The sequence below is a fragment of the Martes martes genome, assembly GCF_963455335.1.
Source record: "Martes martes genome assembly, chromosome: 14".
In the NCBI taxonomy this organism is placed as follows: Eukaryota; Metazoa; Chordata; class Mammalia; order Carnivora; family Mustelidae; genus Martes; species Martes martes.
In genome coordinates, this window is record NC_137902.1 from 18777169 (window position 1) to 18795432 (window position 18264).

Genomic DNA, 18264 nt, shown 5'->3' on the forward strand with positions numbered 1-18264 from the left:
TATCAGTGAGACATATAAGTAACAATTTTTGGTTAATTAGGGGAAAAAAAATAAACAGGTAAGAAAATACTGTCTTGATAGAACATTTTTGTCCCAACTAGAACATTTTTGTCCCAAGAAGGAGTTGGGGTTAAGATCTAAAGAGTCAAATATTGGTCTTCTGGCTAATGGTAATAATGGAGTCCTAGGTAAATTATTTTATTTTTTTAAATTTTATTTATTTATTTGAGAGTGAGAGAGAGAGAGAGAGAGCATAAGGTGGGGGAGGGTAAGAGGAAGAAGCAGACTCCCCATCGAGCAGGGCACGGAGCCCGATGTGGGACTCAATCCTGGGACTCCAGGATTATGACCTGAGCCAAAGGCAGTTGCTTAACTGACTGAGCCACCCAGGCACCCTGGATAAATTATTTTAATAACACTATACAAAAGCATGCAGAGAGACTCAAAGCAGAAACTAGAACAAATTCAACTCCTGCAAAAAGGGAACTGTGGTAAGCAGACTTTTAAGATGGCCCCAATAACCGTATCTCATGTATAACTGTATACACTGCATAATTAACCCTCCCCTGAGTGTGCACTGAACTCAGTGACACGTTTCTAATGAAGAGAATATAAGAACTGTGAGGAGATGTCACATCTGTGATTAGGTTACAAAAGACTATGCTCTTATCTTGCTACCACTCTCTCGACTGCCCTCTCAGCTCGCATTCTTTGATAAAGCAAGCTGCCATGCTGGAGAGATCCATGTGGCAAAGAACTGAGGGCAGTTTCCAGCCAACAGCCAGCAAAAAGCTGAAGCCCTTAGTTCAACACCCTGCAAGCAAATGAATCCTAAAAACAACCACATGGGCTCAGATGTGGAGCCTTTTCCAGACACGCCTTCAAGACGGCACCCCAGCCCTGGCTACCACCTTGAGTAAGAGATCTTGGGAGGAAGCCCTGAATCAGATGATCCAGTTAAGTTGTGCCTGATTCTGAACAAAGACAGTAGTAAATGAGTGATTTTTAAGAGCTATGCTTCAGAGTAATTTCTTATGAACAGTCGATAACTTACATAAAAAATTACACTGGCTATGATCCACATTTGTTAAGGCTTTTACCATGAAGTTACTCACAAATCTGGCAGTAGAAAATAAATCTCAAGTAGAAAGTCAGAGTCCTACTGACCTGAGAAGCCAGAGGACAAGGTCTAGGATCTATGACAATGGCTGAAATTCACGGTTGCATATCCTGGAAAGGAGGAAACCACAAAGAGTGGAGTACCAAAATCTGCATATGCATAACCCTCAAATTTCTGACTGACTCCAAAAGTACACTTATGGGAGAGAAGACTGCAAGGAGCCCAGTGGAAAAACAACAGCTAGAAGCTAAAAGAGCCAAGCAGAGATTTTGACAACTGCCATCTATAGTGGATAAGTTTTTGGAATTTCAGTCCTGCCAAGTTAGAAGGATCAGAAAACAATATCTCAAAAGAGCCCTATTATAAAAATAAAGACCATATATCAAGACTAAATCTCAAAAACCTACGGTATCTCAAATTAAAATTTCATGTGCATGGCATTAACAACAGATTTAGACACTGAAAAAAATTATATATAGCAATAAAAAAAGCAACAAGAAATAATCAAAAATACACATAAAAAATGAATATAACATCAATGACCTGAAAGGTAACATGAAGAGATACAATATACATGTAGTTAGAAATCCACAGAATAAAAAAGGAAAGGTGCCAAAATCAAGAAAATTTCAAGAAATAATGGCTTAAATCTTTCCAGCTTTGATGAAAACCATAAACCCACAGATCCAAGAAGTTCATAAACTCCAAGCAGCTGGAAACCAAGGACAAAGAAAAATATTTTGTAAATATACAGAGAAAAATAAAACACAGAAGCAAAGATAAGAATAATAGCAAAACTGTTGCCCAAAGCTAGGTAAGCCAGAAAAAAAACAAAGAAAACCAAATAAAACCCGAGACACAGGAGAGAGAAGTTTAAAATACAGGAAAAAGGAAAAAAAGAAAAGGAAAGCTGTCAAACCAGAATTCTATACTAAGAAAAATAGCTTTCAAAAATAAAATCAAAACGCTTTGAGACAAACAAAAGCCTGGAGAATTCATTATGAGCATACATACACTACAATATATATTAAAGGAAGTTCTTCAGAAAAAAAGAAAACAGAAATTCAGATCTAGATACAAAGGATGCAAGTACTAGAAATGGTAAATTCATGGGTAACTACGAAAGAGGTTTTCTGGTTTTTTGTTTGTTTGTTTGTTTTTTAAAGATTTTATTTATTTATTTGACAGACAGAGATCACAAGTAGACAGAGAGGCAGGCAGAGAGAGAGGAAGGGAAGCAGGCTCCTCGCCGAGCAGAGAGCCTGATGCGGGGCTCGATCCCAGGACCCTGGGATCATGACCTGAGCTGAAGGCAGAGGCTTTAACCCACTGAGCCACCCAGGCGCCCCAAGAGGTTTTTTGTTTTGTTTTACATTTTGTAATATCTTTAAAAGATAATAAAGAAGGATGATGGCATGGCAAAGGGCACAGGAACCAACCTAAAAGAGCCCACAATAACCAAAGGTGGAACTGGGCAATAAAACAGTAAGAATCATACTGAATTGGAACCCACAGAATAGAATACATGAGTCCAGACGGATATAAATTAAGTAATGGAACAAATAAATATATGAGGGAGAGAAAGGACAGCTCCTCCCTATAGAAGAATATTACATAATACAAAAGAAATGAGAGAAATTTTTTAAAAATCACCATTAGAATATAGTACTAATTGTTTCAAGGACGATCAAGATCCACCAATGAATGCTAAAATCAGGGAGCAAAAGATTAAGGAAAAACAAGATACTGGCATAAACTAAAACCAGCATTCCTTAGGGTAATTAGTAAGAAGAAAAAATTAGGGGCGCCTGGGTGGCTCAGTGGGTTAAAGCCTCTGCCTTCAGCTCAGGTCATGGTCTCAGGGTCCTGGGATCGAGCCCCGCGTCAGGTTCTCTGCTCAGAGGGAAGTCTGCTTCCCTTTCTCTCTCTGCCTGCCTCTCTGCCTACTTGTGATCTCCGTCAAATAAATAAAATCTTAAAAAAATAAAATTTAAAAAAAAAAGAAGAAAAAATTAACTTTAAAGTAGAGCAGCATAGCAAAAATCACATAACCAAGGTCAAAATCACCAGCAAGGAGACGTATCAACATCATGTATCTCTTGAAGTGATTCAGTGGGAAAAGCACCATAATCACCTCAGTGGCATTCTTGCCAAACACATAATCTCAAACTAGTTATGAGAAAATATAAACAAAAAAATGAGTGATCCATTGCATAATACCTGAGCAGTACTCTTCACAAGTATCAATATCAGGAAAGAAAAGGAAAGGCTTTCAAAAATCTTTCTACAGGTTGGAGGAGAATACTTACATAGACTATTAAATGTAACGCAGGATTCTGGGACAGAAAAAGGACATTACTGGAAAAACTGGTGAAATCTAAATAAAATTCGTGGTTCACAGTATTGTACCAATGTAAACTTATAATGGTTATACAGAATGTTAGTAACAGAGGAAGCTGGGTAAGGGGTATATGAGAACCCTGTGTACTGGTTTTACAACTTTTCCGTTAAGTCTCAAATTTGTTCAAAGTGAAAAGCTTAAAAAAGATAAAATTTAAAGTAAGAATAAGAGTAATGCATTATTGGGACACCTGGGTGGCTCAGTTGGTTGAGCGGCTGCCTTCGGCTCAGGTCATGATCCCAGCATCCTGGGATCGAGTCCCACATCGGGCTCCTTGCTCCGCGGGGAGCCTGCTTCTCCCTCTGCCACTCTGTCTGCCTGTGCTCACTCTCTCTCTCTCTGACAAATAAATAAATAAAATCTTTAAAAAATTAAAAAAAAGAGTAATGCATTATTATGGGATTTATAATATATGAATAAAAAGGTATGACAATAACTGCACAAAGAATGGAAGAAGTAAAAGTGTTCTATGTGATGTTCTTAGGACATATGAGAAGTGGTATAATATTATTTGAATGCAGACTGTTATGAATATGTACTGTAAATACTAGAGCAGATACTAAAAGTAACAAAGACATATATAACTAATATGCCAACAATTGAGAAAAATGGAACTTATAAAAATAGTCAATCTAAAAGAAGGCATAAAATAAGAGGAAAAGAATAACATGGTACAAATAGAAAATAGATGGCTGATTTAATCCAATCATATTAGAAACTATATTAAATGTAAATGGTCTAGACCCTTCAAGACACAAACTTCTAGGATTAATAGGATCTCACCCATACGTGGAATTTAAGAAAGACAACAAATGAAAATATGGGAAGGGGTTGAAGAAAAAAGGGAGAGGGCGCCTGGGTGGCTTAGTTGGTTAAGCAACTGCCTTTGGCTCAGGTCATGATCTTGGAGTCCAGGGATCCAGTTCCACGTAGGACTCCCAGCTCCACAGGGAGGAGTCTGCTTCTCCTTCTGACCTTCTCCCCTCTCACGCTCTCGCTGTCTCTCTCTCAAATAAATAAATAAAATCTTAAGAAAGAGAGAGAGAGAGAGAAAGGAGAGAGGGAAACAAGCCATAAAAGACTCTTAACAAGACAGAACAAACTGAGGGTTGATAAAGGGAGGTGGGTGTGGGATGGACTATAGATGGGTAATAGGAATTACAAAGGACACATGTTATGATGAACACTGGGTGTTTTAATTAAGTGATGAATCACTGAATTGTACTCCAGAAACCAATACTGCACTGTATGTTAACTACCTAAAAATTTTTTTTAAATGCTTTATTTATTTGACAGACAGAGATCACAAGTAGGCAGACAGGCTGGCAGAGAGGGAGGGGGAAGCAGGATCCCCACTGAGCAGAGAGTCAGATGCAGGGCTCAATCCCAGGATCCTGAGATCACGATTTGAGCTGAAGGCAGAGGATTAACCTACTGAGCCACCCAAGTACCCCTAACTACCTAAAATTTAAATTAAAAAAATTTTTTAAACTGCCAGGATTAAAAACAAGATCTATATGCTGTCTATAAGAAACCATTTTAAAACTTAAAGATGCCAAAAGGTATTAGAATGGCAAAAGATATACAATGTAACTACCAATTAACAAGGAAGCTGGATAAAATAGGATTCATTAAAAAAAAAAATTACCAGGAATGTTACAACAGAAAAAAAAAGACAGATATTTCATAATGATAAGTAATCTCATCAGGAAAAAGATATCCTAGGTATATCTAAAAGTAATAACAGTTTCAAAATATAAGCAGCAAAAATTGCACTAGTGTTGAGAAAAATCTGTTAGTATGGTTGGCTATTTCAACACTTATTTTCTCATTAACTGAAAAAAACAGTGGATAGAAAATTGATGGTGGTATAGAATAAATGAATAATATCAACTAATGTGACCTTGCTCCAAAAAAAACGAACACAAAGCATATAGAACATTTAGTAAGACAGGCCGTATTTTATAAATCAATAACAAAAATATCAGAAAACATCTCTTGAATGCTTGAAAACTGAACAATTCACTTCTAAATAATCCATGGGTTACAGAAGAATAAGAGATATTTAGAAAATATTTAAAATAAACAATAATGAAAATGTAACATCAAAATCTGGATGCAGCTGCTAAAATAGTACTTGGGGGGATTTATAATGAAATGCTTATATAATGAAAAGAAAGGTTTGAAATCAATCTAACAACTTAAAGTAGACAAAGAAGAGCATATTAAACCTAAAGTAAAAATAAATGAGCAGAAAACAAACAAAAAAATTTTTAAAAACCCCAAAGATAATAGAACAAAAAACAAAACCAAAAGCTTTTTTTTTTAAAGACCAATAAAATTGATATATCTCTAGTCAGACTGATCAAAGAAGACCAAATTACCAATATGAGGAATGAAAGAGAGACATGATTACAAATTATGCTGATGACATTAAAAGAATAATATAGAACTATTATGAACTTTATGCCAAAAATGCAACAAATTGTACAAAATAGACAAATGCTTTGACAGATTCAAACTACCAAAATTCAACTGAGAAGTAGAAAACTCAGGTAACTCTGTATCTTTATTAACTAAATTAAATTAGATCAGTAAATAAAAACCTTCCTACAAAGAAAACATCTGTTTCAGATTGTATAACTGATAAATTCTTTTGAACATTTGAGGAAATACTACTAATTCTACACAAACTCTTCTAGAACATAAAAGGGGAATACTTCCCAACTCATTCTATGATATGAAGCCAGCATTACTCTTATGGCAAACCATTATTTAAAAAGAGAGAGGAAGAGGGAGAAAGAGGATTACAGGTCAACAGCCATGATGAATACAGACATAAATTCCTTAATAAAATTTTAGTAGGGGTTAAATTAAAATCTAGCAAAATACAAAAAGGCCCTAGTAAAATGTATATAGTAGGTACCCAAATACCGGTAAACAATTAGGTTTCATAAGTTGTGACCTACCCTGTGAAGTCATATGACCTGCCCTTTTGAGTCATATCAAAGATGCTTATATTTTATATGTTACTTATTTTTTTTAGAAGGAGAGAAGGGCAGAAGGAGAGGGAGTGATAGAATCTTAAGCTCCATACCCAGCTCCATACCCAGCATGGAGCCCCATTTGGGGCATCTTATGACCCTGAGATCATGATCTGAGCTAAAACCAAGAGTCAGTTGTTTAACCAACTGCACCACCCAGGCACCCCAAAGATGTTTATATTTTAAAAATAATTATTGTTCCTAGGGGCATCTGGGTGGCACAGTTGGTTAAGTGACCAACTCTTGGTTTTGGCTCAGGTCATGACCTCAGGGTCATGTGGAGCTCTGAGATGGGTAGGGCATGGAACCTGACTTAAGATTCTGTCCTCCCCTCTCTCTCCCTTTTCCCCTACCCCCCCACTCTCTCTCAAGTAAATCTTAAAAAAAATTTCAACTCTTGTTCTTGAACTTATAGGAACACTTTCAAATATTCAGCGATTTCCTGTATAAAAAAAAGAACATAATAATTTGACAAACTACATAATTAACAAAAGCTGGAAATACCTATCTATCACACATGCTTGAACAGATTTAGGAACTTACATCAGAATTTCTACCATTACTTGAGTCTTAGAAGCTTAATTTTCCCTTTCACTGCAAAGACTTCAGGAGCTCTTCTAATCAAGGACATCTGCAACTAGGCAGCATGGACAAGAGTGTCCATATTCCTTTGACTGGGTAGGCTGACCTCAGGAGGATGAAAGTCAATTGCATTCTCTCTCTGATCCTATCAAACTCTTCTAAGATAGCTTTAGCAATAACAACTTTTACATGCTTTTGTTGTTCAGTGAAACATCTGACAACCTGCTGACAATAAACCAAGTAAATTAACAGTTCATCTCCAAGTCTCTAGAATCTCTTGAGGATTCCCAATCAAAAGGAGTTATTTATTTACAACCATGAATTCCCTTTCCTGATTTCTTTTTCCTGCCAAACTAAGTAACTCATTAGCACTTGTACAAAACACTCAAATGAGATCCATTCAATGATATTACCTGGACCATGAGAGCAATTTTATCACTCCTGGATATTTTTTATTTATTTGACAGAGATAAAGAGAGAGAGAAGTCACAAGTAGGCGGAGAGGCAGGCAGAGAGAGGGGGGGAAGCAGGCTCCCTGCTGAGCAGAGAGCCCGATGCAGGGCTCCATCCCAGGACCCTGGGCTCATGACCTGAGCTGAAGGCAGAGGCTTAACCCACTGAGCCACCCAGGTGCCCCAAACCTTATAAATCTTAACCCCTTTTATGAAATATTAACTTTCATCTTTAAAAGCAGTTTATTCTCTATCTGATGCCCTGCTTGGAATAAAATAACATTTATGAAGTTACTATTCTTACAAAAATACAAAAATTACAAGAACACAAACTTTAATAATGCCACTAATTGTGGGAGGGTACTCCTTAAACAAATTCAAAGGTTATAGGAATAAAGGTCAAAAGATTAGGCAGACACAAACCATTTAATTAAATAAAATTTGCCAATTTTTAAAAATACATTCACTTAAATAAAAATGCTGATCTATATGCTAAGAACAAACTGAAGTAAATTTAAAATCCTCTAATTTCGGGGCACCTGGGTGGCTCAATCAGCTGAGTGACTGCCTTCAGCTCAGGTCACCATCCTAGAGTCCCAGGACTGAGTCCCACATCAGGCTCCCTGCTCAGTGGGCAGTCTGCTTCTCCCTCTGACCCTCCCCACTCTCATGTTCTCTCTCTCTCTCAAATAAATAAATAAAAATTTTTAAAAATAATAAAACCCTATAATTTCTTACGTAAGAAATGTATGTTCTTAATTCCTAAGTAATTTGGTAACATCTCTACGGAAAGACATTCTTAATAGGACTCTCATGAATTAAAGCCAACATATTCAGATGGAGGATAACACATACACAAAATAATAAGAACAAAAACAGGAAATAACATTTGATATTTCTATGTAAAAATCTAGCATTTCTTTTTTCTTTAGCAATTCCATTTCAGAATGAACCTCTACTGGTGAGATTTTAACTGAATCTGGTATGAGATCAAAAGTCAATCAACAAGCACACTTCTATCTGAAAACATGAAAAGGAGTATTTCCTTTCAGATTCCTGAAGATATTTTAATACCTGATAAGTGAGTCATACTTTCAAAAAGTACAGTTCACTGCTTGGGAAAATGTATCATGGATTAGAAAATGTATTTAATGAAACCAAAATTAAACTGGGATTTTGTGTCTGGTGAGAGTTAAATGTAGAAAAATGCCATACCTAAAACTTAAACCGTATCTTTTTCAAAGTTAAATAAATTTTTAAACACACCTACAGAAAAGTATCTCTACAAAGCTGCAGTGCCTTGTTTCCTTTGTCACCCACTCACCCAATGCTCAAGCAACAATATTTTTAAATCACCTATTTTATTCAGCATATATCTGCCATTCGTAAGAAAACCTTCCTTAGAAAGTTAAATAATTAACTTTTATGTCAATTTTTTTAATGTTATAAAATGAGCCCACAAATACCTTTATCAACTTCTCAGAACTGATAAGTCAATGTTTACTATACTCCCTAATTAAAAAATTAAAATATTTTTACTGACTTTTTTACATATATATTTACTATTTTTTATACTATTACCATTCTTTTGCCTTTTTTTTTTTACATGGCTCTGATATGCCAATCTTTTATAGTAAATTAGGCAGAAGAGTCATGTGAATTTACACAAACATTTTTCAGATAAGGAAGGAAAAGTGAAAACTGGAAAATGTAGCCTAAGTGAATATACTATACTTTTTAAATATTTTTAAAATAGGTGGTAACAAGTTAAAAATTCAGGAAACATCTTTTTATTGCTACAAATTCATCTCTTCTCCAGGGAAAATGAAAGCAGAATAAGTTTATTTGAAACAGGCCCAACTACATCTATATTCTAACTCACTTTTTAAAATCTATAAAATAAGCCCAAACCATACACTAAAATTGCTAAAATTAAATAACTGAAGTAAAACATAAAGAAGAAATTTAGAAACCAGCTGTTTTTAGGCAAGTACCAGATATTTTGATATGGAAAAGCACTTGACATATTAGCTGGCATAACAATTATCTGGCATAACAAATAACCACAAATAGTAGTAACCTAAGATCTCTTACCAATTTCAGCAGGTAGTTGTTTGATTTTGTTCTCTCGAATGCTAAGCATGCTGAGTTTTGACAGATTTTTGATGTCCTTTTCCACAGTAGTTATACGATTAAAGCGAAGGTAAAGAGTGGTGAGAGAATCCAGCCTATACACCACTGAAGGAATTTCTCTCAGTTTATTATGCCGTAAATCAAGCATCCGCAGCTTCTTCAAGTTATCAAGAGAGTCAGGCAAACTGGTAAGTGAGTTTTCATTTAGAGCCAGTGTCATGAGATTTACTAGACAGCCCACCTCAGCTGGGAGGGACTGCAATTTGTTGCTATATAAATAAAGTTCTGTTAACTGAGTCAACTCTTTGATTGATGATGGCAATATGTGTATAGACCTCTTGGATAAGTCCAAACGCATTGAATTCTCTTCCCGGCATTTGTTGAGCTCTTTAATCACCTCTGCATTGCTAGATTTTTTTCTAGTCCCAGGTGCTGGATTTGGCCGTTTGATCGTATTGTCAACTGAAAAAGCCACCCCTGGCTGGGCAGTACTGGAGTCCTTCTTTCCGTCTTTGGCATCTTTCCCTTTGGTCTTAGGTTCTTTTTCTTTGCTGTCTTTCCCAAAACCTCCAGAGGCTTTTGCCTCCTTTTCTCTTTCCTTGGCTGATGGCACTTTGGGATCTTTCTCTTTAGAGTCTTTTTCTTTTCCTAAACTACTACTCATGGTGACTCAAGCTTGGGCAAAAACTACATGAACTCCTTTGTTTTATTTGCCAACAACAGTAACTGGAATTCGAAGATGAAGAGACAAAGATCCTACACAATCACAAAAGGTGTTGGCTTGAAGAAGTAATCACCATGGAGGAACAGCCATCTGTTACATATTGGATCTAAAAGCACTATGCCCATTTCTGATAACTTGCTCCAACTGGTAAAATGGTGATGGTCAATGGTTCATTAGAATTCCTGAAATACAACACAAAAAGAATATTAAATTATTTTAGATTATAATTTATATTAAGTAAATGGGCTCTGAAAAACAATCTTACTGAAAATTTGGCCATTTTCCTATGATTTGATGTAGTAAATATTTATTGAACACTTTCTACTATGCAAAATCCATTGAAAAACTATAAAAATAGTTAAGGCAGGCCCCTATCTTCTGTGACTTTATAATCTAAGAGGAAGATGTAAGGTAAGTATACAAGTTACTGTTAAGTTTGTAAAAACTGAAAAGTGGAAGAAATCATAACAGCAGCTAATGTTTGAATGCTTTCTACATACAAGCACTACTGTAAGAAACTTACAAATATTAACTTAATACATACAGCAGCCCAAAAGATCAACTGTTGTCCCTATATTTTAAATAGGGACAGCAAGGCACAGAAATACTTTTAACTAACTAGCCCTGTGATCTTGGAAAAGCAACAGAGTTGAGATTCCAATGTTTATATCCACAGCCTGTGTTCCTAAGCACTACACTAAAACTGCTCTATCCGCAACTAATTGCCAGACAGCTTTAGGTATCAGAAAGGACTTCAAAGAGTATAATGATAGACTCAAGAGCAGTCTCACAAAAGAACAAAATGGCAAAGTGAAATATGTATGGAGCACAGCAGATAGTTTAGGGAAAAGAACATTAAGAATCTGTACTATAGGGGCAACTGGGTGGCTCTGTCGTTAAATGCCTGTCTTCGGCTCAGGTCATGGTCCCAGGGTCCTGGGATCGAGCTCCACATTGGGCTCCCTGATCAGTGGGGAGCCTTCTCCCTGTCCCATTCCCTCTGCTTATGTTCCTTCTCTCCCTGTGTATCTCTCTGTTAAATAAATAAATAAAATCTTAAAAGAAAAAAAAAAAAGAATCTGTACTTGACTAAGCATTCTAGCTGATTCCAATGCAGGTAGACCTAGGGAACCACCTTGAGAAACAGTAACAAAGAGCAATCTCCAATGAAATCTATAAACTAGAAATTGAATGGTGATAAGGGTTCTAAAAAGTAGAAAAAAACTGGTAAAATGACTGACCAAAAGGAACTACAAAGGCTGAATAGATGAGTAAAATGTTTGTGAAGGAGTCAGTCCTCCCTAAGCATTTTGAAATTTAAAATGTAAGTTTGTATCCTGTGGCTCTGTTATTAATTTTATAAGTAACTGATCTTTATGTGGTAGTAGGGCTTAAAGATTAAAGATAAAATGATTAACATCCTACCTGATCAGCTTAAGAGGTTAAAAAAAAAAGCTAAAATTTTATGAAACCACCAAAAGTATTTGATAGTCTAAGTGCACAGGGTCATGCTAAGCATTTCTATACAGAGGATGTGAGCCTTACCCTATACAAGGTTACAGTTTAATTAGATTGCCAAAACACTCACATATAACTAAACATAAGATAGTACAGTAAATCTTCAGACAATGACATACGCTATTGCTCTTTTGTACAGAAGTACAAGCAAGTAAAGACAAGGTGGCTAATCAGTCCAGGTAGATACAGTGAAAAAAGGGCAATTTAGGCCAAGAATAACAAATGATCTTAGTTTGCCATAGGTAAATGAAAAGATGGAACTTTGCTGAAGCAAAATCTCAGGGGTACAGTAATAATAGGAGGTGGATAGAAGACTAATGATCTGTAAATTCCAGACTAGAGTTTGAGCTTACCAGCTTATAAGATTCTACAGTTAAACAAACATGCAATTTTTTGCTAGTGCGTCAGGAAAGTTACTATCTCCCCACTACTCACCACCCCTTCAAAAAGAGAAAATAATGATTTTTGAGCTACAATGGAGAAAAACTAAGAAACCTTCAGAGGTACTGATTGAGAAACCGATGCTATTAACCCAAAATTAAAGCACATTTATTAAAATGATACAGCGGTGAATAATGGGAGTATATGCATAGATGATGGAACATAGACATTACTAATCAATTCAGATGTAAGAAAGGATATTTATACCAAGTTTCTGAAAATCAAATTTCTATTTGGCAAGATATGTATGTACCGAATTTCAAGTGAGATGCAGATGGTATAAAAAAGATGTTACATATTAAAGAACAAATCTAGCATCTCACAAAGTATACTAGCAAAACTTTAATGCTTCTGCTTAATAATCAGATCCAAAAACATTTTTATGAGTAAAAAATAATAAATATAAAAAATAATATAAATATAAATATAAAATAAAATAATACTTTTCTAAACACACAACTGGCATTTTTAAAGATGGAATCTTGATCTCCTATTCTGATGTTCCCCAAACTTCAATAAATAAAATAAAATAAACCTGGAATATTGGTTTAAGAAAAATAAATTCCCAGGCTCTATCCTAAACCACTGAACTGTAATCTTCAGGAAAAGGAATCTAGGAAACATCTGTTTTAATAAGAAATGTTTCAGGGTGCGTTGGTGGCTCAGTGGGTTAAGCCTCTGCCTTCCCTTCAGGTCATATCAGGGTCCTGGGATCCCAGCATCACATCAGGCTCTCTGCTCAGCAGGGAGCCTGCTTCCCCGCCCCCATCTCTGCCTTGCCTCCCTGCCCACTTGTGATCTCTGTCCGTCAAATAAATAAATAAAATATTTTTAAAAATGTTTCAACAAATGCTTATCAAGTTTGGAAATAGAGGATATAACCAAATCTGAACATTGAAGATCTGAACATTGGTATATTTACTACTGTATTTCTTAAATATTATTCTAAAAATGAATATTGAGGGGGTGGCTGGCTGGCTCAGAATGACTGTATGTCATTCTTGATCTCGGGGTTATGAGTTCAAGCCCCACAATGGATGTAGAGATTACTTAAGAAAATAAAATGAAAACCAAAGAACTACATAAATATTTGTATGTTACATACATGATACTACTCTAAACGTTAAAAATGGCTCCATAAAAAAATAAAATAAAAATGAAAATTGAGAATAAAGGAGTGGGTCAGGAAAGAAATTGCATTAATGACAAAACAAGTTACTAATAATTTTAAGTTTCCACTGAAGTTTGAAAAAGACCTCACATAATATATAAATACCATAATATAACTGAAGTTCATCCTAGAGATACTTGAGCTGTTTGATGGTTTCCCTGCAATAGTGATGGATTTGAACTGACCCCAGATACTCATCCTATAACTCTTGTACCTATTGAGATTTATTGGTATACAGTTCAGGCACTGTTCATAAAAATATAACTAGTTAGAACAGAATTTGGACTTTGACATCACCATACTGAAAGGAATTAACTAACCAGGCTTGACTATTAACTAAAAATTTTTCATATCCAGTAAAAATATATGTTGTCTAAGACAACTAAAAAATGACTCGACAGTCCCAAATTAAGTTCTGGTCTAATCCAGATCTGAACAGGTGACACCACTAGATTTTTCTGGAGAAGAAAAAAAGTATTGGGAGTAATCTTCATGTTTCTTGGAAATAAACTCGCCAATAGATTTCTTAAAAAACGGGGCACCTGGTGGCTCAGTGGGTTAAGCCTCCGCCTCCGGCTCAGGTCATGATCTCAGGGTCCTGGGATTGAGCCCTGCACCAGCTCTCTGCTCAGCGGGGAGCCTGCCTCCCCCTCTCTCTCTCTGCCTGCCTCTGCCTACTTGTGATCTCTGTCTGTCAAATAAATAAATAAAATCTTAAAAAAAAAAAAAGATTTCTTAAAAATCCCTTTATAACGTGGGAGATGGTTACATTTGCACAATTTGACTCTTGCACCCACTTATGTAATAGAAAGTGACAGTACCCATTCTAAAAATGCTTAAAATCTAGTGAAAAAGCATAAAATTGCACCAGTTACTAAGCTGAGGCTATCAATGGTGTTTCTGTATTGGGGTCTTTATCACTCCAGAAGATTCCTCTATTCCCCACCACCTAATAACTAACATAAATAGAGCACTTGACATGAACTTTTAATCTTATTTCAAATTCTCACAACATCAAGGAAGATATTTAAAGTGTCTCCACTTGGTTTTTTGAGTCCCTTTTATCATTTATCCAAAAATGAAACCAAATACTACCAATGCTATCCATTGGCAGAGGTCTTAGTTGATAAAACTTTCTAAGGTACTTAGTTACATTCTAAATTACAAAAATTCTTAACTTCAAGTTCCTAAGTAGAAGAGTTCCTCTATTTCCAATTTATAGATAAGAAAATTGAGGCAATATAGTCAGATGCCTGGATGTAAAGAAAAATTCAAACCCAAATCTAACTGACTCTAAGCCCATGTATGTTCTTTCCACTATACCATGCTGTATTTCAAAGACAGCTATCCAAATCATAATTGTATTAGGATGCTAATTACAATATTTTAGGCCTCAATACGTTCTAAGACAGGGGTCAGCAAACTTCTCCTGTAAAGGGCCACATATTAAATGTTTGAGGCTTTGTGGGCCAGATGTTCTATTACAGGTGCTCTGTTCCATCACTTTAGCATGAAAACAGCTGTAGACACTTGTAAGTGACTAGATGAGGCTATGTTTCAATAAAAGTTTACCAAAAGAGGCCACATACTGAATTTGGCCCCTAGGCAACAGTTTTGCAGATCACTGTTTCATATTTCAAATCGTTCCTTTCAGGAACTATATTTTGTATGCAAACTCGATGTTAAGAAGTAAAAAAAAAATCTCCTTGTTCTTATAATACACTCAACATTACTTTTAGCTATTTCTAAAATAACTACCACATCAATAAGCCACATATACTAAATACATTCCCTAGTCTTACCTTAAATGTGGATATGAAAGCTTTACGATATTGGACCTTGAATTACAATGAACATGACTTCTGGCTCCAAAGAAGATGGAGTAAGCCCACCTTACCGTTTCTCCCATTAATTACAACATAAAACCCTGGACAAAATACATAAAGCAACTAGCAGAAGTTTCTGAAAAGTAGAGAAAAGAAGGTACAGTGGCTAGGGACTCTGGCTGAAGGATAATCTACTGGCGAGTTCTCTGTGGTTTTTGTTGTTGTTGTTGTTGTTTCCTACATATCCTGGCTTGGCAGTAGAGAAGCTCATAATCCAAAAACACCAGTTAAGTACTGGTCCAAAAAGGGACCAAAAAGGGTCCAAGCAATGTTCTCTCTCTCCACTCAGAGGTCTATGAAGAGAATGAAAAGCTACAGTCTGGGAGAAAATGTATCCAGAACATACAAAGAAGTCCTTTAAATAATAAGAAAACAATCAATCCAAATAGAAAAGGGGTGAAAGACTTACAGAGACACTCCACTAAAGACACATAAGATGTTCAATCACTAGTCATTAGGGAAATACAAATATAACTGCATGTCTTTGAGAAGAGCTAAAATAAAAAATATGGATGATACCAAGTGCTGGTGAAAATGTGGAGAAATTGGATCAATCACTCATTGCTGATGAGAATGTAAACTGGTACAGCCACTTGGAAAACGATTTGGCAATTTCTCATAACCATACAACCCAGAAATGGTACTCACAGGTGTTTATCTTAGAGAAATGAAAACTTATGTTGACACAAAAACATGTATACAAACATACATAGCAGCTTTATTTGTAATGCCCCAAAGGTACAAACATCAATGTCTTTTACTGGGTGAACTGAAAAACTGGTACATCTATACAACAGAACACTTTTCAACAATAAAAAGGAAAAGGAACAAACTACCCTTGCACACAAAAATTGGGATGGATCTCAAGGGCACTATGCTGAGTAAAAAAGTATCAAATAGTTGATATGTGTGATTCCGTATGATTATGTTCATACAGTATTTTTAAACAACAAAATTATACTTAGGGAGAGCAGATCAGTGGTTGCTATGGCTTAGGGTTGGGTGAGAGTATGACTATAAAGGGGTAGCACGTGCAAACTTCTTTGAACTGATGAAACAGTTGTGTACTCTGTGTGGTAGTTTTAAGAATCTGTACAAGTTTTCAGGGTGCCTGGGTGGCTCAGTTGGTTGAGCATCCAACTACTGGTTTCGGCTCAGGTCATGATCTCAGGTTCATGGGATTAAGCCCCACGTCAGGCTCTGCATTCAGCAAGGAGCCTGCTTGGTTGGGATTCTCATTCTCTCTCTACCTCTGCTCCTCTGCCCCCCTGCTCTCTCTCTAAATAAATAAATAATCTTTAAAAAATTTAAAAAAAAAGAATCTGTACAAGTTTTCAAATTTCATGGGACTATCAACATCCCCCCTCCAATACAAGACTGCATAGAAAAACTGGTAAAATCTCAAGATTATAGTTTACTTAAGAGTATTGTACCAATGTCAATTTCCTGATTTTGATAATTATACTATAGTTACATAAGATATTATTGGTGGAAAATAAATGAAAAGTACAAGGGACCTCTCTGTACTATTTTTATAAATTCTATCAGTGTAAAATTATTCTAAAAGAAAAATGTAAACAATAATACAATGGTTAATATAAATCTACCACACATAAATTATAAAAAAGCACACTGAGTTTTTTCAATACAGTGGAAGTTTAAAAACCACATTGAAAAAAAACTTTGAAAATAACAATTTTTTAAAAAATAAATGAGTAACAATTCATATTGGCTATGAAAAGATTTTTCTCAATCTTTTTCAGTATCAGATAAAAATATACCCATTCACAGATACCATTCAATTTGGGGAGGTAGATATTTCATAACATTACCAGGAAAGAAAAGATTCTTTCTTTTAAGTATAAATACATTTAAATACACTTTGGTTAATGCAATTATCATTCATAAAATAATGGTGGGTAAATCAGGAACACCCTAATCATACATTCCCCTCTGTCTTCTAGATAAAATTACAAGATAATTTAACTAGAATTAGTTTAAAAGCTTGGCCATTATACATCAAAATACTCATTAACTCCAGTTTTACTTGTCGTATCTAATGTTAACTGACCTTTTAGTTAAAAAAAAAAAGAAAGAAAAATTAAACGGAATGGAATGAGGAAAAATATCTGCAATGTTATCCAGTAAGCAGTGTTGTGCTGATGTCACACCACTGCTCCTGGAATTTGAGGGTCAAATTAAAAGGACAGTTCCAATAGTTTCTTTGTTGGAAATAAATAATTTCATTATTTTGTAATCCATCTGGTAAGATTTAAACATAAGTGACATAATTGACATCTACTACAGAATAAAAGGTGAACATTACTGTAGAAAAATAAAAGGTGAAAGAAAAAGAAAAGGTAAATGAGTTGTAACTATATTAGGCCCAAGAAGCAGGGATCCAGAGACTATACTGGAGAACAGTTCTGGCAATATGGTAAAAAACCAATGCACAGAAAATTTATTTACTCAGGCATTTTTAGAAATGATATATGTACAGAAGATGAATACTAGTAAGACACACATAAGCAGTTCCTAAATGGCAGTCCAAAGACGACTTCAAGCAAAAGAAATACTACAATAACCTCATATAGGCATTTAACAAAATATTTACTGAACTCCTCCATGTGCCAGGCATCATGCTAAGTGCTGAATAAATAAAACAGACATGGTTCCTGTCCTCAAAGTGCTAACAGTCAGGTAGAAAAAAGAAACAAATATAAAAAGCATTCCATAAAGAGAAAATAAGATGTAAAGGCTGAGATATGCAAGAACATCATGAGACAGAGGAG

General features: G+C 35.4%; 1 protein-coding gene across 1 annotated transcript in view; it reads right to left on the minus strand.

The window, feature by feature from the left end:
- SHOC2 (SHOC2 leucine rich repeat scaffold protein) overlaps positions 1-18264 on the minus strand; it is a 92157-nt gene that overhangs the window by 38628 nt on the left and 35265 nt on the right. The window contains exon 2 of the mRNA XM_080822660.1: positions 9694-10638. Coding sequence (XP_080678786.1) covers positions 9694-10396 — 703 coding nt within the window. The 5' untranslated portion in view covers positions 10397-10638. The remainder of the gene's footprint in view (positions 1-9693; positions 10639-18264) is intronic.